General features: G+C 41.2%; 1 protein-coding gene across 5 annotated transcripts in view; it reads right to left on the reverse strand.

Annotated features, from left to right (window-relative positions):
• LOC309384185 (inactive serine/threonine-protein kinase TEX14-like) overlaps positions 1-13,900 on the reverse strand; it is a 29,493-nt gene that overhangs the window by 10,745 nt on the left and 4,848 nt on the right. For 3 of the 5 annotated variants that reach the window (XM_081937405.1, XM_081937404.1, XM_081937408.1), the window contains exons 2-14: positions 12,010-12,152; positions 9,871-9,985; positions 8,187-8,352; positions 6,947-7,089; positions 5,966-6,026; positions 5,722-5,852; positions 5,110-5,226; positions 4,826-4,949; positions 4,570-4,742; positions 4,347-4,492; positions 3,439-3,629; positions 1,584-1,698; positions 95-189 (exon numbers count right to left, since the gene is read on the reverse strand). In XM_081937405.1, coding sequence (XP_081793531.1) covers positions 95-189; positions 1,584-1,698; positions 3,439-3,629; positions 4,347-4,492; positions 4,570-4,742; positions 4,826-4,949; positions 5,110-5,226; positions 5,722-5,852; positions 5,966-6,026; positions 6,947-7,089; positions 8,187-8,352; positions 9,871-9,985; positions 12,010-12,152 — 1,720 coding nt within the window. Of the gene's footprint in view, positions 1-94; positions 190-1,583; positions 1,699-3,438; positions 3,630-4,346; positions 4,493-4,569; positions 4,743-4,825; positions 4,950-5,109; positions 5,227-5,721; positions 5,853-5,965; positions 6,027-6,946; positions 7,090-8,186; positions 8,353-9,870; positions 9,986-12,009; positions 12,153-13,449; positions 13,689-13,900 lie in introns of those variants that run through there. The other 2 variants (XM_081937407.1, XM_081937406.1) reach the window with 2 other exon arrangements.

The raw sequence follows: 13,900 nt of genomic DNA on the forward strand, positions 1-13,900 counted from the left end.
TAATAGGAATTATGTTGTGCCAGGATACATCCCTCCCCAGAAGGAAAAAGGAAGGGGAAAGTTTGTTTAAAGCCACTGGAATCCAACTTCCTACCTGTGCCAGTTTCATTGTCTGGTTCCCAGGATGAGCACTAAATGTGCTTTGTCCTGCACTCCTGCTGCTGGACTCCACCTCAAAATATGGTGCTTCTGGAGAGAGCGACAGAGATAAAACCAAGTATAGAAAAATCTATGGGTTCTGTTAGATCCTTATATTGATTAATTTATTTTGCTACTCCACATTATTATACATTAGCTCCAATTTTCCTTGTTAGTTGCCCTCTGTTTCCCCATTCTTCTTCCTGCATATGATTTTCCACTTTCAATTTCCAATTTGCATTATTGTTCCAATAATTATTAATTTGAATAATTATTAAAATTATTGTATTATTATTCAAATACTTCTTAGCATAAAATATTTGATTTTATCCGACGATATACGAGATGATTTTTTGTAACCTAGATAGCTATTTGTTTATTCATTTGGAGTTTACTTTTACCAAAAACTGTTTTATAAACCCAATTCTGAAACGTGTAGTTTGTTGTTGAATTGAGTCCAGTTAACCTCAGGATGGCTTGCAAAAGGGTTGCTGAGTGTGCCATCTAAATTATTCTGTAGAGTTATTTTCTTAGTCTATTCATATTTCTACATGGATGCAAAACTAGGGCAGCAAAACCAAGTGAGAACAAATCAAGAATAGACCAAACCACGGGTGTCCATGGGATCAGGTTGCTTTCAGCAGAAAAACAAAAACAGACACATGTCATCCTCTCTTTCTCTTTCTTATGTGCATGTAAAGAAGCAATGACACTTTGCTCATCTACAGTAAAGATTCTGGCTTGTTTCATAAGTGAGTCAACAATTGTGGCTAAAATAGGCTATGAGTTAATATTATAGGTGAACTCATTTAGTGACTCAACTTAAAATTCACATCTGCGTATAGATCCGTGATGGCGAATCTATGGCACGCGTGCCACAGGTAGCACACGAAGCCATTTGTCTGGGCACGCGAGGCGTTGCCCTGTCAGCTTGCCAGTACACTGACTTCGGCCTTCTTTTGAGCCATTCTTTGCCCTCCGAAAGCTTCCTTGAAGCCTCCGGAGTGCAAATAACTGGCCCTATGGGCAAACTGGAATTTGGAAACATACTTCCGGTTTGTTCGTGGGGCCGATTTGAGCCCTCCAGAGGGCCTCTGGGGTGGCGGGGGAAACTGCTTTCGCCCTCCTATCAAGCCTCTGGAGCCCGGGGAGGGCGAAAAAAGCACGTCGAAAATGGGGGTGGGGGGAGAGCACTGGTCATGCACGCATGCACGCTGGGGTTGTGTGCATTGCATTATGGGTGTGGCACACCTGCGCACGACCCCCCTGCGTACCCCCCGCTTTTGGCACGCGAGCCAAAAAAGGTTCGCCATCACTGTTATAGATTATAACACGCATTCTCAAAACCAACATTTACTTAGGTTTGGCCTCTGGATTTACATTGGAATCCATGAAGCTAACATCTTTTTGCATGCTGTAGTTCTACTACCATCCATGAAACTGACCTTCAGGAATGATGGGTACAGGGTCTTGAGTGGACACCATTTGTCCTGCCCATATGCAAAGCTTCTTTGGACATGATGCTGTTGATGAAAGGAAAGGAAAATCTCCCGCGGCACCCTGTAAAAGTAATACTGCTTATGATTTTTATTCCTGATCAATAAAAGTTAAAAAAGAGACCCAACAGTGTCTTGTTCTTTCCTAAAAAGAAACTTAAGCACTGTATATGACAAAAGGGGCCATGGCTGTACCAGTATTTGTGTTTTTCCCCTTAAACAGAAAGCTTCTGAAAGTCATAGTGAAGGTAAAATTCGCTACATTTCTCAGCAGAATAACAGACTTGGAAGGGATCTTGGAGGTCCTCTACTCCAATACCACTGCTTAAGCAGGAGATCCTATACCAATTGTCAGAGATGGTTAGGTCACCAGTAATAGATAGACCTCTTTACAAGGGCTTAAATGTTGTGGAAGAGGGCAAAGCGAGTGTAGAAACAATGCAACGATAAGAATTGAGAATGGGGCTTGGATGGCTGGGCAAGATATGAAGCAGCCTAATGATGAATACATTAATTCAAGAAGGAATCAGATAAATTATGTGACTCAAAGATTCCAGTCTCTGTTTGCAAATGCAGAGTGTAGGAAGAACCAGAACTAGAATTCAGGAAGGCAAATATGGTTTAGTAGAGCCGTGATGGCGAAGTGGTTAGAGTGTAATACAATACAATACAATAGTAGAGTTGGAAGGGACCTTGGAGGTCTTCTAGTCCAAGCCCCTGCCTAGGCAGGAAACCCTATACCGTTTCAGACAAATGGCTATCCAACATCTTCTTAAAGACTTCCAGTGTTGGGGCATTCACAACTTCTGGAGGCAAGCTGTTCCACTGATTCATTGTTCTGTCAGGAAATTTCTCCTCAGTTCTAAGTTGCTTCTCTCCTTGATTAGTTTCCACCCATTGCTTCTTGTTCTACCCTCAGGTGCCTTGGAGAATAGTTTGACTCCCTCTTCTTTGTGGCAACCCCTGAGATATTGGAACACTGCTATCATGTCTCCCCTAGTCCTTCTTTCTCTTAAGCTAAACATACCCAGTTCCTGCAACCGTTCTTCATATGTTTTAGTCTCCAGTCTCCAAGATCCCTTTCACAGTTACTACTGTTGAGCAAGGTACCACCTATGATGTACCTGTGCATTTTGTTTTTGTTGCCTAAATGCAGAACCTTACTCTTTTCACCATTGAATTTCATTTTATTAGATAGTGCCCAATGTTCAAGTTTGTCAAGATCCTTCTGTATCTTTAGCCTATCTTCTGGAGTGTTGGCTATTCCTGCCAGCTTGGTGTCATCTGCAAATTTGATGAGTTCCCCATTTATTCCCTCATCCAAATCATTGATGAAGATGTTGAAGAGTACTGGGCCCAAAACAGTACTGCAGTAGTACTACAGGCTACTTCTGCTGACTGCGGATTGTCAGAAGTTTGATTCTCACAAGGCTCAAGGTTGACTCAGCCTTCCATCCTTCCGAGGTGGGTAAAATGAGGACCCAATTTGTTGGGGGCCATAGGCTGACTCTGAAAACTGCTTAGAGAGGACTGTAAAGCACAGTGAAGCGGTATATATGTTTAAGCGTTATTGCTATTGGTAGGCATTGCTGAAGCCTTTAAGGACGAAACGTGTGAATGATCATCTGAACTGGACCTTCAGACCTTCTCAATACATAGGTTCAATGTCTTTTACATTACTACTCCTCTTTCCTTTTTTCTGGTCTGGTAATTTTCTATTAGTGAGGAAAGGCCCATACTTTCATCAGTGGTGCAGATAGTAGGATTAGGAATAACTCAAAATGTAAACCGTTGAGCATCTTACCTGTTGGGCTGCCCGCAGTAAGTAGCGTAAGTCAGGGAAAGTGCCTCTCCGCTCGCGTTCTTTCAAAGCTGTACCACTTTTGACCACCTCATAAAATGGCTCAGGGACACGGGCATCAGTTAAGAGAAACTGCCCTCCCTCCATTTTTTCTTTCACGTCGAGGCCATCCAATCCATCCCACGGCATTTCCCCTGAAAATATGCATTGCTTGATATATAAGCCTGATTGTTTTGATCACCACAGCATTCTGCTAGCTATAATTACTAAGCTTGCGCCCAAAAACAATTTGAAACACCTTTAATGAATTATTAAAGCAGCATAATTTCACTGCAATTCTTACAGCTGCATCTTTTTTCAAACGCATGTGGATTTATTTGCTTTTATGAACAATAGAAAATGCATTTTTTTCTGAATGATTTTGAAAGCCTGCAGATACTAATTATTATAAAGATCTTGTTGTTTGAATCATTAATCAATAATCCAATAGTTGAAACCACACTTAAAAAATAGATAGAAGAAATTGAATCCGGTAAAGAAGATTTCTCCACAGGAAGGCAGTAATAAACAAAAAAGATCAAAGGAGCATCTAAATTCTAGTCCTTAGGACTGTTTCTAATTGGTCATTTTTAGAGCTTGTTTGTACAATTTTAAAATGGATCTAAATCTCCAAATGTGGCTATACAGAATATGGCATGCCTAATTTAAATCTGATTCCAGCAGCCCTATTTTAAACATAATTAAGGTTAAAACCGACGTGATCTTTCTGGGGGAAAAAAAGCATTTTTAATAGATTGCATTTTTGGTAACATGTTCACATAATTTATTTGCAGTGAAGTTACTTTGCACAATTCATGGGTTGCTGATAATTTCATGCTACCTGTGCTTTTCTACTAATATCCCAAACTGACCTGTGAAGATTTCCTGAATTACTGTGCAGAAACTGTAGAAGTCAGACTTCACAGAGGCTGATCGGTCTCTGATGACTTCCAAGGGTAACCAGTTGTAGAGAGGCGGAGGTGGTGGGATAGGCCAAGTTAAACAGAGTTTCTCTCTCCTGAAACAGAATCCATTCCGTCAAGATTCCCGCAAAACCCTATCCGAACAACTACAGTTGCACTTGCTTCAACTAACCTCTGTTGCATGTACTCAAGGTTACTGAGCTTGGCAAGGCCAGGTCTCACCAACTGTATGGCGTGAGAGGTCACAGCCCGATGGATATAGCCTCGAGAATGCAGAAACAAAAGCGCTTCAGAGACTTGGAGGAGCAGATGCACTGTAGCGGAGGACGCTGGGGAGCTAGGATTCTGCAGTGAAGGTAAGAAGGGAAGGAAGGATTTAGTTCTGGGTAGTGAGAAGAGCAGCCTACTTTCCTGACTGTCCCACTTACCTCACAGTGCAAGGCATAGTAGAGGGAGCACATTTCTACTCTTTCAAAGACAAGCTGGATAGTTTCGAGATCCATGGATGGACTCACAGCTAAGAGGAGCAGTAGATAGGGATGGCGAAGTTGGCTACAGGAAAGACAAGACTCATGTTAAACACCATATCTACTCTGAACAACCGCACAGATCACATCTCTTGACTGTAACCAGGAAAGCCTGAATAAATAAATCACCTCACCATATCCTTCTTTGATCCATCATATCCCTGATGCCCACAAATTGGAATTACCTGCAGTGCTCTTGTTCAGCTAGGAGCAAATCCATGGTGCGACGTGCTTTGCTGCAGTTGGGATGTGCCTCTGGCTTGATGCTTCTCACAGTAACCAACTGTCCGTTCCATAGCAAGCTAGGAACAGAGGTCAAAATGGAAGAATTGGAGTTAAAAGTCCAATCCTTTTCTCCACAAAATGGTGAAATGAAGAGGTAGAATCATAACTCCTCAGTTGGCTTTATTTGCAAACCATCACTTCTCCCAGACTACCAAGCTACACATCTCTATTTATGTAAAGTTGCTGCATATTCAGGTTCTGCTTCCCTGTTTTTAGATACGTACAGTATGTATTTCTACTCTCTTCTTGGAAGTTCAGTGTAATGTCAAAGCTTGCCAACAATATTCTGAACTTGAATGAGATGGGAAATATTAAAGATGGATCACGGAAGCATATGATGACATAAGTCACCATGGATTCATTATTAATTCAGAAGACTTTTACTATATGTAACTGCTCCTCTTTGAACTGGATCTTCCAAGTTATCATAAGGTTACATTTCATTATTCTAAAAATGTGGGAAGGAACAAATCACAAGGGGCTATAAATAGCAACTCAAAATACAGCTTTACTTCCTCATGAGTGTAAAGGGTCCATTCTGATAACTCCAATCTGCCTCTCCTTGTCCTCTGATCAGTTCGTTATTATCAGCAATGGCTAGGAAGGCAGCCATCCGTGGTTGCTCATATCTACTGGGATAGAGCTGGGGGGGGGGGGAATGAACAAATTAAGTATGCAGCTCAGCTTTGCACTTTATAGATTAGCACCTGCCCTTCCCTCTGCAGTTAATTACATTATTCAAATAAATGTCCTTACATGTCCATATCCAACAAATGGCTTCTTCACATTTGCAAACATTTGGGGACAGTCCCGATACCTACAAGAGAGGTGGGAGGATTCTTTTAGGATACATTCTTTTGAACTTTCAATAAAAGTAAAGGAAATGGACAGTTTTTCTTGCCGGCAAGGAAAAAAAATCTATAAGGTGTAATCTATTTTCTTGGTATGGAAAAATGATATGGGTGCTTTCATGAACAATTGAAAGTGCTTTGCTCACGTGAAGTCTGAAATATTTCTTCAGATCAGTTTTTAGGTCTGCACTGCCCTAAGCTTTTTGTTCAAATGGTTTGCACCTGAAAGAAATTATATCTTTGCAAGTGCTGACGTTAAATACCGTGTTTCCCCGAAAATAAGACAGGCTATTTTCTTTTGACCCCCGAAATAAGCACTTGGCCTTATTTTCGGGGAGGTCTTATTATTTTTGAGGTGCAGGAGGCAGCGAGTGTGGTCACCTCATGGCTGCTGCTGTGTTGCAATATTTTACGGGAGGGCTTATTTTCGGGGGAGGGCTTATTTTAGTGTATGCACTCAAAAGCACGATTGGGCTTATTATCCAGGGAGGTCTTATTTTGGGGGAAACAGGGTAATAACTAAATAAATGTCACCAGGAGATAACCCTTAAACCCTTTATTGTGACTTCAAGGAATTAGAAGAAACGATGTGGGATAATGTTTTGTGCATATTTTTGGTTTGACTTTGCAACAACATGAAGTTTTGGGAACTTGAGAGTTTTGAAAGAAATGATCACAGCTTATTTATGGGATGGGAAATTCTGACATGTACTATCCTGATGTGCTGCACTTTTTTCTTTTGTCAGTGTAGATAAACAAATATATACTCACTGGGACATATTACACGAGAGAACTATGTATTTGGTCAGTTCAAACCATGATTTTTGTTATATAATCTTCTGCTTTAATAGGTTTGGGGTTAAAACCAACCAGGGAATAAAGTTACCAGAAGGAGGTAGATAAAAGTGAGGTGAAAGAAGAACGCAAACTGCGTGAAGATGTTCCTAGACTTTTTGAATACAGTGACTGATCTCCGTGCTGCACCTGTGCTGTCATCTGAGCATAGTACTGTTGTATGATGTCCATGACCTAGAAGCAATAGAAAGACAGGGGACCACATTCGGTAAAATCCTTGTACCTAATCCAATAGCTGGGTATCATAAACTACACACTTGCTAAGTAAGCGGATTGTTAGGGGAAGAGCAGTGCTCATACCTCTGCATCCAGCAAAGAAGCCAAAATGGCCACCAGTATATCAACAGGCAATCCTCGACATATACCCATTCATTTAGTGACTGTTCAAAGTTACAGCGCATGGAAAGAAGTGTTATAACCTGTCCTCATTTAGAACTGTCAAGAATCCACAGAGTCCTCAAATTACGACCACAGCCGAGCCCAAAATTTCTGTTGCTCAGGGAAGCAGTTATGAAGTGAATTTTGCCCCAATTTACGACCTTTCTTGACATAGTTGTTAAGTGAATCGCCGCAGTGCTTAGGTGAGTAACATGGTTGTTAAGTGAATCTGGATTCCCCATTGACTTTGCTTGTCAGAAGGTGGATTGCATGACACGGGGACACAGTGACCGTCATAAATACGAACCAGTTGCCAAGCATCCAAATTTTGATCACATGGCTGGGGTCACAACTGTGAAATACGGCCATAGTTCACTTTTTTCAGTTATGTTGTAACTTGAAATGGTCACTAAATGAACTGTTGTAAATCGAGGACTATCTGTAATTGAAATTCAGATGTTTGGCAACCAGCATATATTTACAACAGTTTCAACATCCCAGGGTCATGTGATTGCTATTTTGCAACCTTCCCTGCCAACTTGTGACCAGCTAAGTCAATGGGGGAAGAAGGATTTGTTTAACAAATACATGACTCACTTAACAACTGCAATGATTTGCTTAACAACCATGGCCAAAAGGGTCATAAAATCAGGCACAACTCACTTCACAGCCACTTTGCTAGCAATTGATATTCTGGTCCCAACTGTAGTTGTAAATCAAAGACTACCTGCAACTATGTCTCTGCACAATTTTGTAAAAGCAGTGAACTTCCCAACACAGAAAAAACTCCCCAATGCTTTAATTAGTTACTATTAGATTAGAATCTTTTGTTTTTCTAGCAGGCTAACACGGTTCATAGAATTATATCCATATTAGCCTTATGAACTTTATACCTTTGCATTTTGTTCACTTCCAGCTTGCTGGGCCCAGTCCTTAGGAGTCCGACCCTTTTGATCATGGAATCTTAAATCACCTCCGGCTTGCAGGATACTGTGGAGAAGTCTTGGGTGACCAGAAAATGCAGCTGCATGGACTGGAGTGCTACCATCATAGCAACGACTGAGATTCATAGAATAGAAAGGGAAGGAAGAGGTTTAGGGTATCAACTACAAAAAACAACTAAGTTCAAACGAATCTCATTTGTGGTGAATGGGCTAAAAGTCTATGGAAATTCTCAGTCATCCAGGTCAAAGGTGTTCCCAAAGGTGCTTTTTCAAAAGGCAACTGGACTTTCTGGTTTTTCTTTGTAGACGTTTTGCTTCTCATCCAAGAAGCTTCTTCAGCTCTTCAGACGAATGGGCTAATTTACCAACTGTCAGTGTTCATGATCACGGATGATTCAACAGGAGTTGGTATGACAATAGTTTGGGCTTAATGGCTTCTTAAGCTAAGATATCTTTTGTACTGTGGAAACATGGCATAAACTATAGGGCTGGGCAGTGTTCTGGATCTGAAGAACAAAATGAGTTTGGGGTGGTGAATGAGAACACATAAGCGGCATCTTTTGGGAACAAAACAGATGTTGCTTTTCCTGGGATTGTGTCTGAATCACTAGAGGCATATAATGTAATTTATAACCGGCAGATGCCAGTTTAGTATAGTGGTTAAGACATCAGGAGACCAGTTCTTCCTTAGGTTCAAGGCCAACTGGGTGACCTTGGGCCAGTCACTTTCAGCCCTAGGAAGTAGGCATTAACAAATCATACTTCTGAAATCTTACCAAGAAAATAGCAGGGACCTGTCCAGGCCGTTGCTAGGAGTCAAAACTAACTTGAAAGCCTTAATATATAGTTAATATATTCATCTGTTTTCTTGTTTGAATTAGAGAAAATTGATACAAGGTTAGCTCAGAAACTGGCAACTTCCGTGTTTTCCTAAAAATAAGACAGGGTCTTATTTTCTTTTGAACCCCGGAATAAGCGCTTGGCCTTATTTTCGGGGAGGTCTTAGTATTTTTGAGGTGCAGGAGGCGGCGAGCGTGGTCACCTCATGGCAGCTGCCATGTTACAACATTTTTGGGGAGGGCTTATTTTCGTGGAAGGGTTTATTTTAGCGCATGCGCTCAAAAGCCCGATTGGGCTTATTATCCAGGGAGGTCTTATTTTCAGGGAAACAGGGTATTGTTCAAAAGCCTCCATTAAGATGTTGCTCTTAATGCTGAATGGCAAATGTACCGTTCTACATCACGGATCCATTAGATGTAATCCTGTCTTTGGCACAGCAGGGACAAGTCTTCACTCTAACCCTCCTTAAAACACTTTAGGAGAGTGAAAGTGCTGTTGTGTGGACACCTCCAACAGACCTGTTAGTGTGTTAGCTGGAAGGAGAAAAAAGGCATCTCGACAGCAAAGCCAGGCCATTTCTAGTCCCCTTTATCTGTGGACTGTAGCTGCAAATCTGAGAAATGTATGAATGGTGGAATTGTTCCTAAAGAAATGAACACCTGCAGATATCTGAAACAATGTATGCATTGGGATGCTTACAATATATTTTTATTCTAGAAGAATTGCAGTCAGAAATGCTGCAAAAGAATAATTAATATTGAACTAGTTTCTCTAGGAATTCTGTATCACTCACTGATTAGGATTAGCACCAAAGCGCAGAAACAGCTGAACTACGGAAGCATGTCCCAGTAGGGCACCAATATATAAACCAGTCTGTCCGGCTGTATTGTGGCTATCGACTTCCACACCTAGGCAGGAAGGAAAGAAGCATAGACAATGAACAACAGCAAAAACCCCAAACATCTGAATGCATGTCCATTGGAATTGGGTGTTGCAGTAGTATCTGATCCACCATTAAGGGCTAAACAAAAAACATGTGCTCAGAAGAACTATCTCTGGTAATTTTCCACTACGTGTAGGCCTCTGGAAGGAGGCTGAACCACGTTAGGAGGAAAAACAAAGGAGACAAAAAGGATCTCATCACCACAATGCCAGGATGAGCAGCCAATGTACACATGACACCAGAAACCAATAGAATGCTTGTACAGGAAGCATGACCAAATATGGTAGTGTTAAACCTATTACAGGAAGCATGACCAAATATGGTAGTGTTAAACCTATTACAGGAAGCATGACCAAATATGGTAGTGTTAAACCTATTACAGGAAGTGTGACCAAATATGGTAGTGTTAAACCTATGCATGTACCCTTTACTCCGCCCTTCCTTGTTTACCAATAAAAGAGGTCCCCAGAGGCAACTCTGGGCGCGGCTTCATCCCGAGGAATCCTGTGTGGTGTCTTCACTCTCCATCTTATGAAATCGGCCCCCGGAGAAGGCCTCTGGCCCAACCGGGAAGATTGAGCCCCGGTTTTCCACAATTGGGCAGCCAATAAATTAATAATATTAACAACAGCAATAATACTGTAAATTTATAGTAATTCTCAATTTACAACAGTTCATTCTGTGACCATTCCCACTGAAAAAAGTGACTGATAACCCTTTTTCACTCTTATGACCACTGCAGAATCCCCATAGTTACATGATCAAAATTCAGACGCTTGGCAACTGACTCATATTTATGACAGTTGCAGTGTCCCAGAATCATGTGACCACTTTTGCAACTATCTGACAAGCAAAGTCAATGGGAAAACCTGATTCACTTAACCACCATATTACTAACTGAACACCGGTGGTGATTCACTGTGGCAAGGAAGGTCATAAAATGGGACAAAACTCACTTAACTAATGTTTTGCTGAGCAACAGAAATTTTGAGCTCAATTATGGTTGTAAATCAAAGACTACCTGCATACATATCAAAATGAGCTCATTGAACTACAACTAAATCTCCTGGCCCATATTAGAAATATAGAATAGAAAATAAAACATAAATTTTGCTGCTTATATCCTCTATTTTCATCACATGAATGATGCCCAGCTAGCATTCTTAGTCTTACAAAACAGCAGCTATTGACACAATGTAACCAGTGGTGGGATCAGGGGTGGGTTCCTGCCAGTTCTAACCTCTTCTGTAGAAGAGGTTCCACAAATCTACAGTGCCGTTTAGAACCGGTTCCAGCTCCCCCCCTCCCCCCCGCCCATCCACACATCATCAAGATGAAGAGCGAGAGGAGGAATTCTGGGAGTTGAAGTCCACAAGTCTTAAAGCTGTCAAGTTTGAACACCCCTGGAGTTTTTTTTCTAAAGGGTTAGGGGTGCAAGGGTCTCGTAACTTGACAGCTTTAAGACTTGCACACTTCAATGCCAGAGTTCCTGAGCCAACAAGACTGGAGGAGGAATTCTGGGAGTTGAAGTCCACAAGTCTTAAAGCTGTCAAGTTTGAACACCCCTGGGGTTTTTTTTCCTAAAGGCTTAGGGATTCAAGGGTCTTGTAACTTGACAGCTTTAAGACTTGCACTCTTCAATACTAGAGTTCCTGAGCCAACATTTTGGCTGCTAAGCAAGAACGTTGTTAAGTGAGTTTCACCACATTTTACAAGTTGGCGACGCCCACCCAGTCACATGGCTGGCGAGCTTCTCCCACCTGGTCACATGGCTGGCAAGCCACTCCCACAAAGCAGGCCACACCTACAGAAGAGGTTCTAAAAAATTTTGAAACCTACCACTGGGTGGGATTCAATTTTTTTTACTACCTGTTCTGTGGGCGTGGCAGCGGAAGGATACTGCAAAATCCCCTTTCTTTTACTGGCTCTCCAGAACCTGGCAGAACTGGCAGAATACCACCTCTGATCCACACAATAAACATGATTTACCTCTCTTTAGTAATATCTTGGCCTTATTGCTCTTGCCCTCAGCAGCATGCCTCAGTAACTGCCCCTCCAGAGATTCAGGTTCAGTAAAGTAGCCTAGGCTCACAGGACAGTTTGGTGAGAGCACTGGCACCTTTGGCATCACACTAAAACAAGCATCAGAACATGGTTTAAGTGATATTATAAAACAAAGCACTGCTTTAAATAAAATACAAGCCTCCTTTAAAAATCATGTATTGTAAGAAAACAGATGGATGTATGGATGTGTGGATATAAAACATAGATGTGTAACAAGTATGGATATTCAGAAGAGCAACAAACACGATTAGGATATTGGAGGCTAAAACATATGAAAAACAGTTGCAGGAATTTGAATACCGGTATGTCTAGTTTAATGAAAAGAAAGACTAGGGGGTGGCATAACAGCAGTGTTCCAATATTTAAGCCCTGCCACAAAGAAGAAGGGGCCAACCTATTCTCCAAAGCATCTGAAGGCAGAATAAGAAGCAATGGATGAAAAATAATCAAGGAGAGAACCAATCTAGAACTAAGGAGGAATTTCCTGACAGGTTAGAACAAATAATCAGTGGAATGACTTGCTTTCAGAAATTGTGAGTGAGTGAGTGCTCCATCACGTTTTAAAGAAAAGATTGGACTGAAATGGTACAGGGTCTTCTGCTTGAGCAGGGGGTTAGACTAGAAGACCAATATTCCTTCCATCCTCCTTTCTACAACCTTTCCTCCTCCTTTCTATAACCTTAGTATCTTCAAGAGGGCCTCACAATCAGGAGTTCAATCTGAGGTAGAGGCAGATGTAGGGTCTCCTGCTTGGGCAGGAGGTTGGAGTAGATGACTTGCAAGGTCGCTTCCAACTCTGTTAATCTGTTATAACTGAATAGAGTTGGAAAGGACTTTGGAGATCTTCCAATCCAACTTCTTGCTCAAGCCCCAACGGTGCTTTTTCAAAGCTGCTCAAGCAAAAGACCTTTACTGTTGGTCTAAGGTCTTCTTAAAATCCTACTTTAGTCATATGTATTTCACAGTAAAAGAATTTCCAGGATCTCCAGAGAATCAGTGCATTTTGTAAACCTCATCAGTAATCCCATTCACATTCATGAATATATTTTACTGATACCAATGGGATTATTGAGTGAATATTCATGAAACTCTGCTACACATTTCCATTTTTATGAAAAAAAATGCTTTTGATAAATCCGTTTGCCTGAACAACTTTGCAATAGTATATTATAGACTGCAATCTGACCTTATAGTACTTCTTTCTAAATGGAGCAGTATGGCGCTATTGCATGACTAATTGTGAACTGCATGTGTTATTGTGTAGGTGTTCTGCATTGCATTGTCAAGCAAATGTGGATTTTCTCTATCCCCCTTACAAGGCTGAGATTACATAAATTTGATCCCACACTACTAATGCAAGCCTACCTGGCTCATCCACCTGGAAATATTCATGGATATGGGAAACACACACACTGCATATTCAGCTCCCTTTATTGACGCTTACTTTCCATTCCTGGAAGGCTTGAGCCCCGCTCTATATCAAGATTTCATGCTGCAGCATTATAAAGTGCTTTATGCTCCCAAATTAAGCCAGGGTGCAAAATCATAAAAATTGAGCAATACACTAAATCCTGAATTCAATCAGGACATTTTGTAGAGCAACAAAGCAAAACTGCACCCAACTCTAAGCAGGGCAGGAACCAGTAAAAAGCAATAGATGCCACGGGTTAACTAAAGTATTAAGTGTAATGAATGCACAAAAGCCACCCTTGATTCAATTACATCTATTGAGAAGAAAACAATGCCTTCTTTCTGGAAATTATTCTTGCTTCATAAAAAGAAACACCTGTCACCTCAAAGAGCTCTCCTTGGGCGA

Source organism: Natrix helvetica (assembly GCF_964273705.1).
Source record: "Natrix helvetica genome assembly, chromosome: 1".
NCBI lineage: Eukaryota > Metazoa > Chordata > Lepidosauria > Squamata > Natricidae > Natrix > Natrix helvetica.